The sequence below is a fragment of the Schistocerca nitens genome, chromosome 6, assembly GCF_023898315.1.
Source record: "Schistocerca nitens isolate TAMUIC-IGC-003100 chromosome 6, iqSchNite1.1, whole genome shotgun sequence".
Lineage (NCBI taxonomy): Eukaryota > Metazoa > Arthropoda > Insecta > Orthoptera > Acrididae > Schistocerca > Schistocerca nitens.
This window is the reverse complement of record NC_064619.1, coordinates 149,534,813-149,553,076: the sequence shown is the minus strand read 5'-3', so window position 1 is coordinate 149,553,076 and position 18,264 is coordinate 149,534,813. Positions and strand designations below refer to the sequence as shown.

The window sequence follows — 18,264 nt, the reverse complement described above, 5'->3', positions numbered from 1 at the left end:
AGGAGATGGGACCTGGATAAACTGAAAGAACCAGAGGTTGTACAGAGTTTCAGGGAGAGCATAATGGAACAATTTATAGGAATGGGGGAAAGAAATACAGTAGAAGAAGAATGGGTAGCTTTGAAGGATGAAACAGTGAAGGCAGCAGAGGATCAAGTAGGTAAAAAGACGAGGGCTAGTAGAAATCCTTGGGTAACAGAAGAGATACTGAATTTATTTGATGAAAGGAGAAAATACAAAAATGCAGTAAATAAAGCAGGCAAAAAGGAATACAAACGCCTCAAAAATGAGATCGACAGGAAGTGCAAAATGGCTAAGCAGGGATGGCTAGAGGACAAATGTAAGGATGTAGAAGCTTATCTCACGAGGGGTAAGATAGATACAGCCTACAGGAAAATTAAAGAGACCTTTGGAGAAAAGAGAACCACTTGCATGAATATAAAGAGCTCAGGTGGAAACCCAGTTCTAAGCAAAGAAGGGAAAGCAGAAAGGTGGAAGGAGTATATAGAGGGTCTATACAGGGGCGAAGCAATATTATGGAAATGGAAGAGGATGTAGATGAAGATGAAATGGGAGATATGATACTGCGTGAAGAGTTCGACAGGGCACTGAAAGACCTAAGTCGAAACAAGGCCCTGGGAGTAGACAACATTCCATTAGAACTACTGAAAGCCTTGGGTGAGCCAGTCCTGACAAAACTCTACCATCTGGTGAGCAAGTTGTATGAAACAGGTCAAATACCCTCAGATTTCAAGAAGAATATAATAATTCCAATCCCAAAGAAAGCAAGTGTTGACAGATGTGAAAATTACCGAACTATCAGTTTAATAAGTCACAGCTGCAAAATACTAACGTGAATTCTTTACAGACGAATGGAAAAACTGGTAGAAGCCGACCTCAGGGAAGATTAGTTTGGATTCCATAGAAATGTCGGAACACATGAGGCAATACTGACCCTTGACTTATCTTAGAAGAAAGATTAAGGAAAGGCAAACCTACGTTTCTAGCATTTGTAGACTTAGAGAAAGCTTTTGACAATGTTGATTGGAATACTCTTTCAAATTCTGAAGGTGGCAGGGGTTAGATACAGGGAGCGAAAGGCTATTTACAATTTGTACAGAAACCAGATGGCGGTTATAAGAGTCGAGGGACATGAAAGGGAAGCAGTGGTGGGGAATGGAGTGAGACAGGGTTGTAGCCCCTCCCCGATGTTATTCAATCTGTTTATTGAGCAAGCAGTAAAGGAAACAAAAGAAAAGTTCGGAGTAGGCATTAAAATCAAGCAAGAAGAAATAAAAACTTTGAGGTTCGCCGATGACATTGTAATTCTGTCAGAGACAGCAAAGTACTTGGAAGAGCAGTTGAACGGAATGGACTGTGTCTTGAAAGAAGGATATAAGATGTACATCAACAAAAGCAAAACGAGAATAATGGAATGTAGTCGAATTAAGTCAGGTGATGCTGAAGGAATTAGATTAGGAAATGAGACGCAAAGTAGTAAAAGAGTTTTGCTATTTGGGAAGCAAAATAATTGATGATGGTCGGAGTAGAGAGGATATAAAATGTAGACTGGCAATTGCAAGGAAAGCGTTTCTGAAGAAGAGAAATTTGTTAACATCGAGTATAGATTTAAGTGTCCTGAAGTCGTTTCTGAAAGTATTTGTATGGAGTGTAGCCATGTATGGAAGTGAAACATGGACGATAAATAGTTTAGACAAGAAGAGAATAGAAGCTTTCAAAATGTGGTGCTACAGAAGAATGCTGATGATTAGCTGGATAGATCACATAACTAATGAGGAGGTGTTGAATAGAATTTGGGAGAAGAGGTGTTTGTGGCTCATCTTGACTAGAAGAAGGGATCGGTTGGTAGGACATGATCTGAGGCATCAAGGGATTACCAATTTAGTACTGGAGGGCAGCGTGGAGGGTAAAAATCGTAGAGGGAGAACAAGAGATGAAAACACTAAGCAGATTCAGAAGGATGTAGGCTGCAGTAGGTACTGGGAGATGAAGCAGCTTGCACAGAATAGGGTAGCATGGAGAGCTGCATCAAACGAGTCTCAGGACTGAAGAACACAACAACAATAACAACAACAACAACATGCTCTGATACATATCTGTATGCATGAAGTTAGTGGAGCAGTGGTGAAGTTGTGGTGGCAAGCAACATGGTGACTAACTGTACTCACGGCTTTTGATGTTTGAATGCTGTATAAAATTTCTTCTTGGCAATGGATTTTTAATGTGTTAGAGCCAGTCGTTATTGCCCAGAGTACCATGTAACAGCCAAATCCACATCCGAGGCAAAATTCCTTGCAAAGCGGCTTCCAATTGCTCCCTTGGCACCGTTGGTGTGTTCCGTGCAATGGCTAGACACTGGCTGTGTACCGTTCACACCAAGGATCCGCCCAGTTCGACCACCAAAACCACCTTTTACATTGCGCCATGTCACTTCTATTGTGAAGGGACATCTCTACATCTTTTACATTTTACAATACAAGTGCCCTAAGCATGAACTAGCTTCCGATACATATTGTTTCTCTTATAGATATACATATATTATAAAATTTCATTTTTTTGGCAATCATTATCTTTTTCCATACAAACATCACAAACTTTAAATTTCCTGTCACCAATCAATGACCTTAACTAACAAAGAACACACACTCCATAATCGTAGATACACAGTTACTTAATATAAACCTGGTACTAATTGATATAAGTGTTGTAAGTTGTCCACGCCTGCAACAGGCCCAAATGGCAGTTAGTAAGGAAATGCACTGCTATCAGTTCCCTTGGAGGTGTTCTCCTCCACCACAGTACATGAAAAAATTAGACAAAATACCGTAATTTAGTACATTTACTTTTACTTCTAACTTATGTATAAAGAAAAAAAAAATGTTTCACACTATGGCTGATAGTCATTACTTCATAAATAGATACATTATATAGTTCTCATAACATAACAATAATTAGCACTAAAACTGACTATAGTACGAAAGGTTTGGACTAGTAAAAATTTAAAATCAAGTGCACATTACACTTCAAAACATTACTCTAAGTCATAACTGTCTGCAACTGATTAAACTTGAAAGATTTCGATCTCTTTCCCCTTTTTCAAAACAGCAAAAACTCAAGATGTGCAGTAGCATAGATTTACTAATCATTACTTTATGAAAAAGAATATTCACCATCACATAGCTTAATTACTACTCAAATGAAAATTACGGGAATGGAAGTTGTACCAAATTATTGCCCTACTTCTCCACTCAACTCTGAGCACTACTCTTTCGCCTCACAAAAATCACTAAATGTTACCAAGTAGTTGACCTGTCAGAATATTAGCATCAGTCTAGTAGCACAGTTATCATTTAATCAGCAAAACTACTTTTCTTCATCCCAGTATTATCACTTTAAGCTCATAATTCCTCAGAACACTAACAGCAGTTTTCAAATAACCTACAGATCTGATAATGCAGTGTTATATGACTTGTACCTCACTAAAATATTGGTCTTTCTGTTAAGCTCTCATTCCCAACTGCATATATCACCAAGACAGTTAAACCACATTTGTCTGTATACATTCATCTTTTTCATTAATCATGTCTGTCAGCTCCATTATTTTACTTACATTTCTTACCTTGTTAGCTAGTGGAGTGCATTCTCAAAAAATATCCCTACTGCAGAGACAGGCTCCCTAACCATTAAGACCCTAACATTATTCATTATTATATTATTTCCTTATTGCTTCATTATCAAATAAATGAACACCTGCTCTGCTTATCCAATGCAAAATTGATTCTTCTGAAAATCACTCCACAGTAACAGGTCCTTATGCTAAGGCAAACTTAACCCTCGTTACCGATCAGACAAAATTATCACTTAGAAAAATTATTATTTCACTGTATTCCATCAAATTTCTTAATATTCTAGCCTGATATACATACAAATCTTGCTTACTCTTTCCACACATTACCCCAGGAAACTATAAAGTTCTATTTCCTTAATGTTAGAAGAGGCTGTACCATGACACACTTCTGTAGGTAGATAGCTATCTCCATATACTGATGGCAGTGAATACAAACACTTCTATTGTACCACAATTAATATTACGATCTGGTATTCAAGATGATATTTGCTGCACATTGCCTCTGATGCTACACCCATGAGCTGATTACTTCAGATATTAATTATAGTTTTCAGGTAATCTGCACCTTCTGCTCCATATATGCTGACACCTTTCATTTTCTGTTTACCTTACCTCATTGTTTGACATAAATTCTTTAATCGTGGTACCAATTTACTTTCTTCCATCCTCTTATGATTCTATTACTTATAACTAACATAACCTAATATAATGATATGGATATAATAGAGGGAAACATTCCACGTGGGAAAAATATATCTAAAAACAAAGATGATGTGACTTACCAAACGAAAGTGCTGGCAGGTCGATAGACACACAAACAAACACAAACATACACACAAAATTCAAGCTTTCGCAACCAACGGTTGCTTTGTCAGGAAAGAGGGGAGGAGAGGGAAAGAGGAAAGGATGTGGGTTTTAAGGGAGAGGGTAAGGAGTCATTCCAATCCCGGGAGCGGAAAGACTTACTTTAGGGGGAAAAAAGGACGGGTATACACTCGCGCACACACACATATCCATCCATGGACATGAAGGAGATACAGAGCAACAGGAACCGTCAATGACATGCCTCATTCAGGCCACCCAAGGGCTACTTGAGCAGTGGATGACAGCTACCTACAGGTCATGGCTCGGAGGAATCCTGACAGCAACACCACCATGTTGCATAATGCTTTTCATGCAGCCACAGGATTTCGTGTTATGGCTCAAACTGTGCGCAGTAGGTTGCATGATTCGCTCCTGACATCCATGGCGAGGTCCATCTTTGCAGCCATGACACCATGCAACGCGGTACAGATTGGCCCAACAACATGCCAAATGGACCGCTCAGGATTGGCATCATGTTCTCTTCGCTAATGAGTGTCGCATATGCCTTTGACCAGACAGTCGTCGGAGACATGTTTGGAGGCAACCCGGTCAGGCTGAACACCTTAGACACACTGTCAAGCGAGTGCAGCACTAACAATTTCTGCGACCGGAGTGAACTTGGGGGTGGGAGCGAAGTTGAGACCTTTCTGCAAAACCGAGACCGCATCATCACTCAACACCATGCCACTCAAATTGATAACAGTCTTGCCCGGAACCTTCAGATATGGTTTGTCAAGGAGACGTGAGAACTTAGCTGTTTGACGTCCCGTTGCCTTCTTATGGGCGGAATCAGCTGCAACCCAGGTGGCACCATCAATCCAATCCCAGGAAAAAGAAGTGAAATTACTAGCCAGTTGCAAATGTAGTTTGAGTAATTCCTGTGAGATAAACTCAAGGCTCCGGTTGGTGAATTGCACTCTCTCACTTACCAATGCGAGGCTGGCTCGTTTCTTGATTCTCTTAGCTGCTGCTTTGGAACAACATTCTCGGAATGACATCTCTTTAGACGTCGAGATACTGGGACAGCGTTGTTAGAGAGGCCATCGAAATTCGCACCAATGACGACCTCATAAACCGTGACTGTGGCTATAATCTTAGCAAGGCTTGGGAACCAGCGATTGGGATAATCAAGAGTAAATCGAGCAAATGTATAGTTGTGATGACCACGGCGGACAGAGCCATCACACCGACGTCATCTCAGACGCCGTCGCAATCTGTTCCACCGCGTGACCGTGGCGCGGACGGCAGAGTGAGCGCGCCGCGGGCGGAGGGTATTTAAATCGGCCGCCGCCGCGACCGAACCCAGTTCCCCCTGAGCAGCCATAGTGTACGGATCACCGTGCCGGCACGTTCACAGGAGCTCAGTCCGTCAGTTCACCTGATGATGGCGACATGTATGATCGCCGAAATATTGTGCCCGTTGGACACTGTAGACCGGCAGTACACCCGTGGATATTTTGAAAATCTTTACTAACATTGCCTTGATGAATTTGCGGATAGTACGCCACGACGAATACAGGTGTGCATGAAGCAAGAGGATGTGCTACTGGGTATTAGAGATACCGGTGTGTACAGCAATCTGGACCACCACCTCTGAAGGTCTCGCTGTATGGTGGTACAACATGAAATGTGTGGTTTTCGTGAACAATAAAAAGGGCGGAAATGATGATTATGTTGATCTCATTCCAATTCTCTGTACAGGTTCTGGAACTCTTGGAACCAATGTGATGCAAAACTTTTTTTTGATGTTTGTAGATAGTCTCCTGCAGAGCAGGAGGAGTTATCGGTGTGAAATGTTTTCAGTTCAGTTTCAAATTTTACTTTTGCTGTTTCATGCATTTTATATCACTGGATAAATGATCAAAACTTTTGGTTGTAGCATTGTGAACCCTTGTTTGAGCTACAGACAGTCTTACTGTGGTGTAATGAGTGTCACTTCTTTCTTCTGGTATTGTAATTATCTGCAACATGTTCTTGTTGAAATGAAATGCAGTGGATTATTTACAGCCAACTTCATGAGGGAATAACTGTACTATGAAATTGATAGATTGCTACTCACACACCGAGCAGCAGGCAGGCACAACAAAAAGATTAATTAAAGAGGGAGAAAATGTGAACAATGAATAATTGTTGGTGGGAAGAGTGCAAGCATAATTCATGTATACAAAAGAATATATTGCTTGAACAGTTCCACTTAGGAATGAAATGTGATTCTTTTAAACTTTGTAGATCTGCTATGTGTAGATAACTTTTTATGCACCCACAGTAGAATGGAGACACAACAGTTTCTTTCATTTGGTGTCCTCATGTTTGAGAACACACATTGTACAGCTTCAGATTTTTTTTTTTTTTTTTTTTTTTTTTTTTTTCCAGCTGTTAATCACTATCAACCAATCTTTTAAGTAGTAATATATTAATGGATAATCCTGGTTGGAATACAAATAGTGGAACAAGTAAAGAATATCACTCTTCTTATACCTGACTGGCAAGGGATAGACACAATAACATACAAACATGAAAGGAAACGTCTTCAAATTTTCTGTCTTTTTACACACACGCATGCACAGAGAGAGAGAGAGAGAGAGAGAAGTGTGTTCATACAGTCAGCATTTCATCCATTCTACCCATTTTCTCTGAACTTGAACCATATTCCTTTCTTAATGTGCTGCTGCTCTCATCAATTGTAAATAACACTTCTGACGATAATTATTTGATTTGCATCATAATTTTTTAATTCACTGCCTTAGACATTTGTGCAGTTATTCTTGAGAAATAGAACTTAGGTTACCCAGGTTATGAATGAAACATACACTCTTTGAGACTAGAGAGATTCTCAGAGCAACTATAGTATAACTTTGAATTCCTAAGTGAAAATTTTGCGAGAAAAGATTGTTGGTACTTAATCCCTGTCCATTTGTTTTCTCTTGAGGATGGCACATGTGGTGATTCACTTTTCTTCTTCATTCTTTTGTAAGTTTCCTTTCTTTTATGTATGTGATATATTTGCTTGTAGGCAAGATACCAATTCACACTAACAATTGATGTAATCTTCCATGATTTGATACTCTCATCATAGACACACAATGGCTATGAATGTTTCCTCTTTAAATCTTTAATTATTGGTTTTCCCTGTTAATGGTTTTGCTGGAATATTATGCTATTTGACCTGTGTAATGTATTACGTTTCAGAAAACAGAAAGCGTGTTCCGACTGAATCGCAAGGATTTGTTGGCGTCAGAATTTGCTGTTCTAGTTGCACTGGAATTTGCTCTGCACCTGCCGACATGGGAAGTCTTCCCACATTACCAACGCCTTGTTTATGAATCCTGACAGTTGCTGGAATCTTCAGTACATACAACTTCAGCTATTCAAGAAAATCTGTGCTACAGAGGAGTTGTTTAGTGGCAGTCATTTTTCAACAGGATGAAAGTGCAGGGATGTTTGAATACTTAGGCTATATTAGTGTGACAAAAAAGAGCACCAAATACATTCATGCTGAATAATATACACCAAGGAAATGGAAAATTTCATTTTACCAGAACTCTGTAAGAACAAAAGTGTTCCTTGTAGGAAGTGATAACTGCATATATTTGGTATATCGATATATATTTTGTTTTTCCTTTAAATTATCTGCAATTAAATACATGTTTTGTTAAGAGTAATTGAATCATTCACAATATAAGACAGAAGGATGATATCTACTTATCACAACTGTATAATTACACAGAGCTAGCAGATAAACAAGAAAAGGTGACAAAGTTGGCAGTTCCAAAAGAAATATCGTTTTTTCTTGTGCAAACCTCTTAGCCTTGCTTGAGTTGTTTCAGTTCCATTGAGTAATAAGTGAGTGATATCATAATGTTTTATGTATTTGTAATGTTCATTTTTTACTTTTTTTATTTTTAGTTCACTTAAGTACCAGTCAGTTTTGCATTTGTTTTTTATATGTCCATTGTAGTCTTATCGCTCATCTGGACGTATCATTTAATCTTTGGTTCCTGTGTTTTAAGTATGGAATTGGTAGGATCAAAGGGAAATAATGGTATAGTATTATATTTTAAGAAGTTTTTTTTAGTTAAGATATCCCATAGTGGTGCATTCATTTTGTTTGAGTGACCTTTTCTATAAAAGTGATTTCATGAATAGAGAAGAGAGGTTCTAGTCAGTAGTTTTAAGTATGTTATATTAATTGTACCTGGTATGGTGTAATAACTATTAAAAATTATTGAAAGATTATTATTTGTCCCTTCACATACTTGTTTCTGTTGATTAATCTACTGAATAAATATATAATACATCAATTAAAATTAAACAATGGAAAATCCAGGATGGAGTAATGATGTATTATGAAGAGGATAGATTGCCGCTTACCATATAGTGGTGCAAACACAGCTCACAAGTCCACAGTCTCTGGCTGCTGAGGTAGGGGTGTGTGTGTGTGTGTGTGTGTGTGTGTGTGTGTGTGTGTGTGTGTGTGTCGCATTCTTTTCATTGTGGCCACCTGCAATTCAATTAAAATTAAATTTTTAATTCACCCCCATCACAGAAAAAATTAAAGCTTTACAGTTATGATTTTTTAAGTGTGTTCTTATGAGGATAGGACAGATGGTCGTGAAGAAACTATTCCAGTATTTATCTGGAATTATTCTGGAAAATCAAAATCAAGATGGCTGAACAGAGCAATCTCCATCTTCTTAAATATGACATGATTGTCTTAGCAACTGCTTTGCCTCATTTGGTTGGTCCCCATTGTAAAGTTTTGTTTAATTGTACACAATGCGCATCACAGCATTTATCATATAAAATATAGCTTGCACTGCACACACTAAGGACACCCACTGGCCACTCCTGAACCATGAACATGCTGTTATGCCTCTTTGTATTCCTTCTAGTATGTTCAGAAAACACTCCAGAACTGTAAACATACGAATATGCCCCATGCAGGTCTTCATGTCCTCCCTTCAGTCCACCTGAAATAGTCAGCATCCCCCCCCCATCATTAGTGAGATGTTGAATTCAGGAGAATGATAGGACATTACCATCATGCACTATACACCTTGACAAACAATTTTCTTGTAGAAGGATTATGTTGTGATAATGTGTTGTAATGTGGGAGGTTGCTGTAGTTGTCCCCTTTCAAATTTCAAAATGGTTCAAATGGCTCTGAGCACTATGGGACTTAACATCTATGGTCATCAGTCCCCCAGAACTTAGAACTACTTAAACCTAACGAACCTAAGGACAGCACACAACACCCAGCCATCACGAGGCAGAGAAAATCCCTGACCCCGCCGGGAATCGAACCCGGGCGTGGGAAGCGAGAACGCTACCGCACGACCACGAGATGCGGGCTGTCCCCTTTCATTAATAACAACTCTGAGTAATTCTTAATTGTGGATTATGCATTACATGGTGGGGGCGGAAGTGGAACTTCGATTTTACATTCCCCGATTTTTCGTCTTTCTTGATTCCGCTCCAAAAATTCGCAGCCCCTGTGAAAACCCTCAACATCAGTGCTACAAATTCCGTTTTTTACGTTTCCTCCTAGTAAGATTTACTCGATTCTACGTTCTTATTTGATGTCTCGCTTGACTTCGTCCCATTTTCTTCCTATTGACATTTGATATGACTAAATGAGTTAATGTCTCACAGAAGACAGACGGTTCTCACCACAGGTGACGCCAGAGTTAAGGGAATATTTTGGCCATTGTGGAGAGGGGAGATGTGAGTGAGGAAATGCTGACGTAATTCACTATCGTCGTTGCCAACATAATTTGCAACATTTAGCTTCACCGCACAATGATAATGGGTCTAGTATGTTTCACACTAGTTTTTCCAGGAACTTACGTAATCACAACGTGGTGGCACTGTGAAGGCGAACAGGAACGAGACTATCGACTTGTCGAAAGCCATAGTGTCAAGTTGATGTTTATGGATGTGTTTGGAGAATCTCAATTTTAGCAACAACTCTTTTGGGAAATATGTTTGTGGTTGCGCAATATTTCAAATATTTTTTGACATCGAAGAATATGAATGTTACTGCTCATCGTTTCACTTGTAGCACATCAAGTGCCTCTCTTAGGTTCCTGTCTAACCACACTCGGTAATCCCCACATATTCGGAAATGAACAGCGAAATATTTGTGGCAAGGAACTATATAAATTTTATAGCTGCTCGTTTCACTCGCAGGAATGTAAGATGTCTTCTTAGGTCTCTGTGTACCACACACTCGGGAATCATCACACATTCGGGAAAAAACGGGCAAATATTTATCTCGAACTTCGTTCTCTAATCAGACAAAAACGTTTAACATCATCATATATTGCAGAATATATCGTATTGCGATCATAAAGAACGTGATGATGACGCTAAGTATGGGGAAAAAAAACTGGCCTGCAGCAAGTTGCAAACTTATAGCCTCTGAGTCTGTAAACCGTGACGTTATTCATTATGTTACAGGTTACTCGTCTGATATTTATATTGTGCATTAGTTATAAAATTAACAGGTCACACTACGAAGGAAATAAATAATCGAAATGCACACAGTTCACAGAAGGGTCGTTCACAAGGGCCCGCAAAACCCGATCATGGAAAGCCCACTAGTGACGTCACAACTGCAAATAGTAGTGCGAAGTTGCGTCGACACTGCCATTCTAAACATTAAAGGGCCTGCACACGTTGCAAGAATTCTATTACAGTATTGATGTCTGCCGGGTCACTCATGTTCCGCACATCGAATGTTTGTAAAAATTAAAAAAAATGTACAGAGTTTCTCTTCAAAATGCAATATGTACGACATCTGTACAGTGTTTAGTTCTTCTGCAATCAATAATTGAAAGTGTTGCCGGACTTAATGTACACGCTGTATTTGCAACAGAAAAAGACGAAATGGGCCCGAGAATAGTTGAAAAAAAGGAGCAGCTGGTCATGTGATCATTTACTGACTGAGATCAGAACCATGGACCCAAAAGATTTCATAAATTATCTTCCGATGGCCCTGCATCGTATGTGGAAAACGGAGGAAATTTATCTGCCTGGCAAGGACCTGTTCAGGCAATTAACATTAAACAGATTATTTTTTACGGTTTGTGATAATTTGGTGAAATTGGCTTGCATTTCACTGGTCTCTTACTAGTAGTTGAAGATATAGGTCACATTTTTCGAAATCGGAGCATTTTTCCGAACTGCTATGTAATGCTCCAATCTATGTTCTATTTTCATATTAATGATGGAAGCACTCTCATAGGGCATCCTCCGTTAAACACCCTTAAGTGCCATATACTATGATTATCCATGCATAGACCTATCAAAATTATTTTAGTTTAAAAGATTCTTTAAAAATTATATCTGAGGTATGATACACATGATTGCGTTTTAAAGATTAAACGGTGCACACTAACGCCGTTTGGCTGGTTACTGAAGCTCTGTCAGACGTTCAGTATGTATTGACAATACTGAAAATATTGTGAGGTCCATCAATACTGCTCGTCAGTATTTCTAGTATTGACAATACGCGCCCTCAGACGGTCAATTTATTGATAGTTTCACAATATTTCTGAACGAGAGCCCCTTAATTTCCTGCAGTGAGCTCAATAGTAAAGTGGAGAGACTACTACACGAAACAAAGCCGTTGGGCATGACGTCACAGTTGCCATGTTAAACCAGGACAAGGTGTAAAATTGTTCTTCTACATAGAACAAATACGGTTAGCATTTATGTACACTATATGAAGCTATGTGTGTGTGTGTGTATAGTTTACTGTTAGCTGTTGCGTTTTACCTTCTAACCGTTTCCTGCAATGTCAGTTTTGCAATTATTCTGCTATGTTTACATACGTAATTTCCGTACTGTCGCTAAGGCCAAACCATGCTTCTCAAAAACATTACCTCTGTGCAACAGATTTTTTGCTTTCACTTTTCGCATTTTATTTCCTGAATGATGAAACTATATGGTGATACACAATGACCAAAACATTGACACGAAAAATGTCTCATTACAATTACAGCTTCATTTATGTGACGAAATTCCACACACAAACACATTTAATGGAAAGTGCATGTTGTCATTACACCTAACGATAAAAGTTCTGTACACACCATTAGGCAACAAAACTACTAAACAATTATCTTCTTACTAATTTCAGCGGTTCTAGGCGCGCAGTCCGGAACCGCGCGACTGCTATGGTCGCAGGTTCGAATCCTGCCTCGGGCATGGATGTGTGTGATGTCCTTCGGTTAGTTAGGTTTAAGTAGTTCTAAGTTCTAGGGGTCTGATGACCACAGATGTTAAGTCCCATAGTGCTCAGAGCCATTTGATAACAAGGGAAAAAATATTTTAATGTCAATATGAATCACTGTATAGGTTTTTACGTTTTTTGGAAAAGGTCAAATTAGTAACATGTAAACATAAAATTTTAATTTTTAATTATTGTTTTTCATTCAATATATATTCACACGTAATACATTTGCAAATGTTATTAGTTTCCCCAACCTCTGCCTCATGCCAGCAACACTTACCCTATGCAGCACCTGTTGCTTTTTTTGTGTTTGTCTTTAAACTGAAGGTAGACGATAACAATACGTTATACAGTCAAACCCCCGTATAACGATTACCAATAAAACGATAAACCCGGGTACAGCGATAATTTTTTACGGCCCTGGCTGATTTCCTATATGTACTGTGTTAATTACTCCATTACAACGAAGTAAATCTAGTAACACCCTGTTATAATGAAGACAAAAATTTCGAGGAATTTATTATTTCCAACTTTTAAGAAGCTCAATATAGCGATAGGTATTGTTTATTTAGTATTCTTTATTTAGCTACTAGACTTCCGGCGCTTTATTTCCAGGAGCTTCGCTACGTACTACAGTATTGTATTTATTCTAGCGGTAGAGTTGTGCTGAGCGACAAACGTCAAAGAGCTCCTTCGTTTGAACGAGTGTTTAGTGTGTCCATTGTTGAGCTTCAGTAGCACGCAGAAGTGTTTAGTTGGCCTCATACGCAGCTCATCTCTGTGATTTTTGGAATCTGTGAATGTTTATTTGATGTAAACGCTTTTAACTTCGCCAAGATTTGGACAATGGCTGTAACTCGGAAGCAAATAAGGTTGGAGACAAAACTTAAGGTTTTCAAAGACATTGATAACGGAATGAAACAAGTAGACGTGGTGGGGAAGTATGGACTTGCACAATCTTCGTTAGCTACATTCCTTAAAAAACGAAAATAAATTGAAGAAAGTTTTGTAGGTGGCTAATTTACCCTTCGAGGAGAAAATGAAGACGGCTGCTGCTGACGATGTAGACGGTGCTTCACTGCAGTGGTTTAATGAGATGCATGCGCAGATGTACCAATTAATGGTCCATTGATATTTCAAAAAGCTTTAGATTTCGCAATATTGCTTGGCGATTCTAATTTTAAGGCACGTAACGGATGACTGCAAATATTTAACGGATCATTTTGAAAGATTTCAGGAGAAGAAAAATGAGCACCTTTAGGCGATGCAGAGTTTTGGAGGAAACACCATCTGTAAACGGCTAGAAAAATACAGTCCTGAAAACTTGTACAACGCAGATGGGACGGGATTATTTTATCAACTGATGCCAGAGAAGACGATGGCCTTTAGAGGAGAAAAGTGTAAAGGAGGAAAGCAGTCTAAAGTATGCATAACTGTTCTTCTCTGCAGCAATGCGTCAGGGACACTCAAATTGACACCACTGGTGATCGAACGATCAGCAAACCTACGGTGTTTCAAAAATGTAAGAAGCTTACCAGGTAAGAGGGTATATACATTTTGTTTTACGTTCTTTTAATTTATAAGTTAATTCAGTACAGTATAGCTTCAGCTGTAATGTTTTGCTGCAGTCGTATTGTAAACGTGATTTCTTTTATTGCAGTCAATTACAAGCCAAATCGAAAAGCATGAATGACGTCTACTCTTTTTAGTGAGTAGCTGCTTTCGCTAGATAAAGAATAAGAAAACTGCATTGCTGGTGGATAACTGTAGTGCGCAAACAGCATGCTAGCGTTGAAGAAGTTCAACTATGCTACTTCCCCCCCCCCCCCCCCCCCCCCAACTGTTTGCCACTAGGTATGGGGATAATTAAGAACTTTAAGACAATATACTGTTCACGTTTAGTTCAACATGTGATCGTAAACATTGAAAGAAAGCTGAGCAATCACTACAGTTTCAATGTGAAGCAGTCTTGTCACATGATTGCTAGTCTCTGGAACAGTGTACAGCCGAATGTGATTGTGAACTTCTGGAAAAATGCAAGAATTTCCGAAAGTCAAGATGTTGGTGCGAATGTTTTGATGGATGAAATAACACAGGATGATATTCAAAGTGATCTGGAGATTTATTGAGCAGTTACTGGTAAAACCATAGACGTTTCAGTAGTCGAATACTTGTCAGTGGATAATAAGGTGTTGGTGTTTGAAGCATATACTGACGAATCTATCATTGAGGAGTTAAAGGTTAATTCGCCTGTTGAAGATTCTGACGATGACAGTGATGTGATAAGTGCGATTCCCCCTCCTCTGATGATGGAGCTAATAGGTCAGTTTGAAATCATTCAGCAAGTAGCATCATCAATCCCCAGTGTTTCAGCGCAGCAAATGATTGTGTTGGAGGAGATAACGACTATATTCACAAGAGAGTCTTTAAGAAAAAAGAAACAAACGAAAATAAGTTAATTTTTCTGTACACAAAAGTAAGATATTCTACAAGTACAGCATTAATAAATAAAGTGAACAAAATGTGTTTCATTATTTGTCTTTCAATGTTATTTTTCAGCAGAAAAGTAATACAGTAATGTACTTCTCAGCCACGAAAACATATCTTCTTGCTCTGAGTCACAATAACACAACCTCATTATAACAATAATCCTGTTACAACAATTTAATTTTCATGGTCCCACGAAATTCATTATATCGAGGTTTGTATTAACTGTGACTCGTGCATATCTTTACGGTCAATGGCAGAGACTATCATATGCACTTTTGTCAAATACATCAGCTTATACACTAAATAAACAATAAGCAGAGTTCATAAGTCTGACATAAAAATGGTTTTGAGTTTAAAGTAAATATCACTAGAGAAAAACGAAAGCATTTTTCTGTTTGCTGCACTATTTTAACACTGCTACAGATGGATGAAGCAAGCCACCTCTTTTAACGTTCATAGTAAATGCAACTGGATTTGTCATAAGAGTCTTGCAATAAGTGTGATCATCTGGGCACATGTTGGGAACAGCAAAACGTTCTGTGCACTCAACATATCTTAACATTTGCACAACTCTTCTCACACCATATTCTTTTGTGCAATAAATAATAATCTGGTAACCACTGAGTAGTGTTTGAATCAACAACCTTAAAGTGAACTAGTATTTTCACTATCATCAGTGAACTTATCACTTTGCTTTTTATGGCAAATGAATTCATCAGCACTGGAAGAGCTCACATTCTCATCGTCATGTACATTACTCTTGTCACTTGCATTAACATGTTCTCACAACAGACTGGAACTAATGCGATAGGATTATTGTTACTACCAAAACTAGAGCTGATGCAAGAAAAAAGAGTGTTCCAAATGATCTTGTGAGGGTTTGTATGTCAAAATAATACTTTAGAGGTTCTGTATCCCGAAACAGAAACTCCTGTGAGAGGCTTCTAATATAATTTATTCAAGTCAAAAATCCCAGCACAAATATTTTTCATGGATGTACTACACTAAAAAGAAATTCATTCCAATAACTTACATTTTTAGTTCTCAATGGTCATTTGAAGCCCTTAGTATGAACATTCCTAGAGTTGCACACATCAAACAGTTTACCAGTAATTCTGATGAATTCTGTAGTGGCAGAGGCGTCCTGAAAATCTAGGTGCTGGGAACTCTCTAGAAATTCAACGATAACAGAAACACTAGAGCTCATTGACTGGGCTGCTAAAGAGACATTCATTTAATTATTATAGAAATTCATATGTGAACCAGTGAGTGAATTGGCAAATTTTAAAGATTCACACTCTTGCAGATAATTTAACTTCAAAATAAAGTCCAACTTCACAGAACTAATTTCACCATATGGCATAAATCAAGAATTAAGGACTTCTGAAGAGTGGGATGCAACCCATGGACTTTGACTAGGCTTTGTCCAATGATGTCAGAATTTGCCAGAGATGATTTATTTCACAGATTTAACCATGGAGGTAAGAATAGTTACCTCCATGGATTTAACAACAAAGACGAGTGTTCAGAAACAAAGAAATGCAGGAGAGAAAGAACAAATGGTACACTTATATCACGACCATTAATATTTCGAACATATGTTAAGTATATCTCTTGCTTGTGTCCTATTACTTCTGTAAACATATACATTACATGTATCCCAAACTTCAGTCGATCTGTATAGTTTAACTGCAGTACGGGCCCAGGCACAGGCGTGAATGTAAGGTTTTATAAATGTTAAAATTGAACTCGTGCGCGGAAATCCAGAGCCAGCTCGGAAGTTACGCGTGTGTCGATCACCCATATTTTGCCCAGTGATCATTCTTGCATGCAGACTGCCGATATTTTTCACTCTTACTCAACGCTAAAAATAAGTGGTACAGCCTCAACAGGGACTTCCAAAAGTTGACCGGGCGTGAAAATTACTCGATGTGGAAATTCGCCGTTAAGGCGTATTTGGTCCATGACGAACTGTGGGTTGTTGTTGAAAATGCTCCTTCAGATCCCACGAAACGGGACGATTCTTGGAAGAAGAGAGGAAATGGCACAGCTCAAAGTGTCGTATTGAATGGGCCAATTTTTTTCCGAGGCTGTAGGGTAAATTTCACCCTAGACGCCGTCATGGGAAATCTTGTAATGGTTGGTTCACACTATAGTTCAATTCTTTTATCTCGGCGGTTCGGGCATGCCCGCCCAGATGTGGGAGATTGCTGCGTTGCCAGTTGTACGCGCGAAGAGGAGCAGCGCCATAGTATAGTTCGCAAACTTACGTTTAGGGGGGAGCGCGCAGTTTATGAAGTAAAGCCACCACGGCCGCATTAACCCTTTCGCTGCTACAGAGACGTGCTCCCCGCATTCCACTATGAGCGCGATTTTGTCATCATTGCACTGCTCGCCTGTGCAGACACATGGTGTTTCGATTGCTTTGACACACTTTATCATTCGATTTCACAAAAACTATTTGGCCCAAAAAATTTGATTTTTACACATCTTCTTGACTGATACCTTCCCCCCATAAATGATTTAATTTTGTTGCAATGTTCAACGCAGTTATTGTGCAGCATTAGATGTAGTAAACCATTGCACGAAATTTTGAAGAGTTTGCAGAGATAAAAGTCCATAGCGTATGGTCGATTTTAGTTGCCACTAGAAATTTCAGAAAATTACATTCAAACGAATAAAATTCATGAAGTAAGACACTTCGATATTGTTTTTAAATAACGAAAATATTAAGAACCAAGCAAGGATTGAACTCAGAACCTTTCGCTTAGTAGCCAAACACTTTAACCATTACACTAACGCAGCTCGTAGTTCAATATATCACCCGGATATCTCACCAAAATACCGACAAACACTGTTGGTATGATTATGAATTACTCACATTTCGTCGAAGTACAATAGGAAATAAACAATTACCGCTGTTCTTTATTGCGAAAAAGCGGTTAGTGAGAATGATAAAAACACCTTTCCTTACTATCGCCTGAATTAGGAGGCTTATTGCTTGTTTGGTTTAATTAATTAACAG

The 18,264-nt window shown here is 38.7% G+C and overlaps 1 protein-coding gene across 2 annotated transcripts in view; it reads left to right on the top strand.

Moving 5' to 3' along the window:
- LOC126263692 (CDK5 and ABL1 enzyme substrate 2) overlaps window positions 1-8,749 on the top strand; it is a 167,754-nt gene extending 159,005 nt beyond the window's left edge. For both annotated transcript variants that reach the window (XM_049960818.1, XM_049960817.1), the window contains one exon: window positions 7,703-8,749. In XM_049960818.1, coding sequence (XP_049816775.1) covers window positions 7,703-7,843 — 141 coding nt within the window. In that variant the 3' untranslated portion in view covers window positions 7,844-8,749. The remainder of the gene's footprint in view (window positions 1-7,702) is intronic.
- The last annotated feature ends 9,515 nt before the right edge of the window (window positions 8,750-18,264 follow it).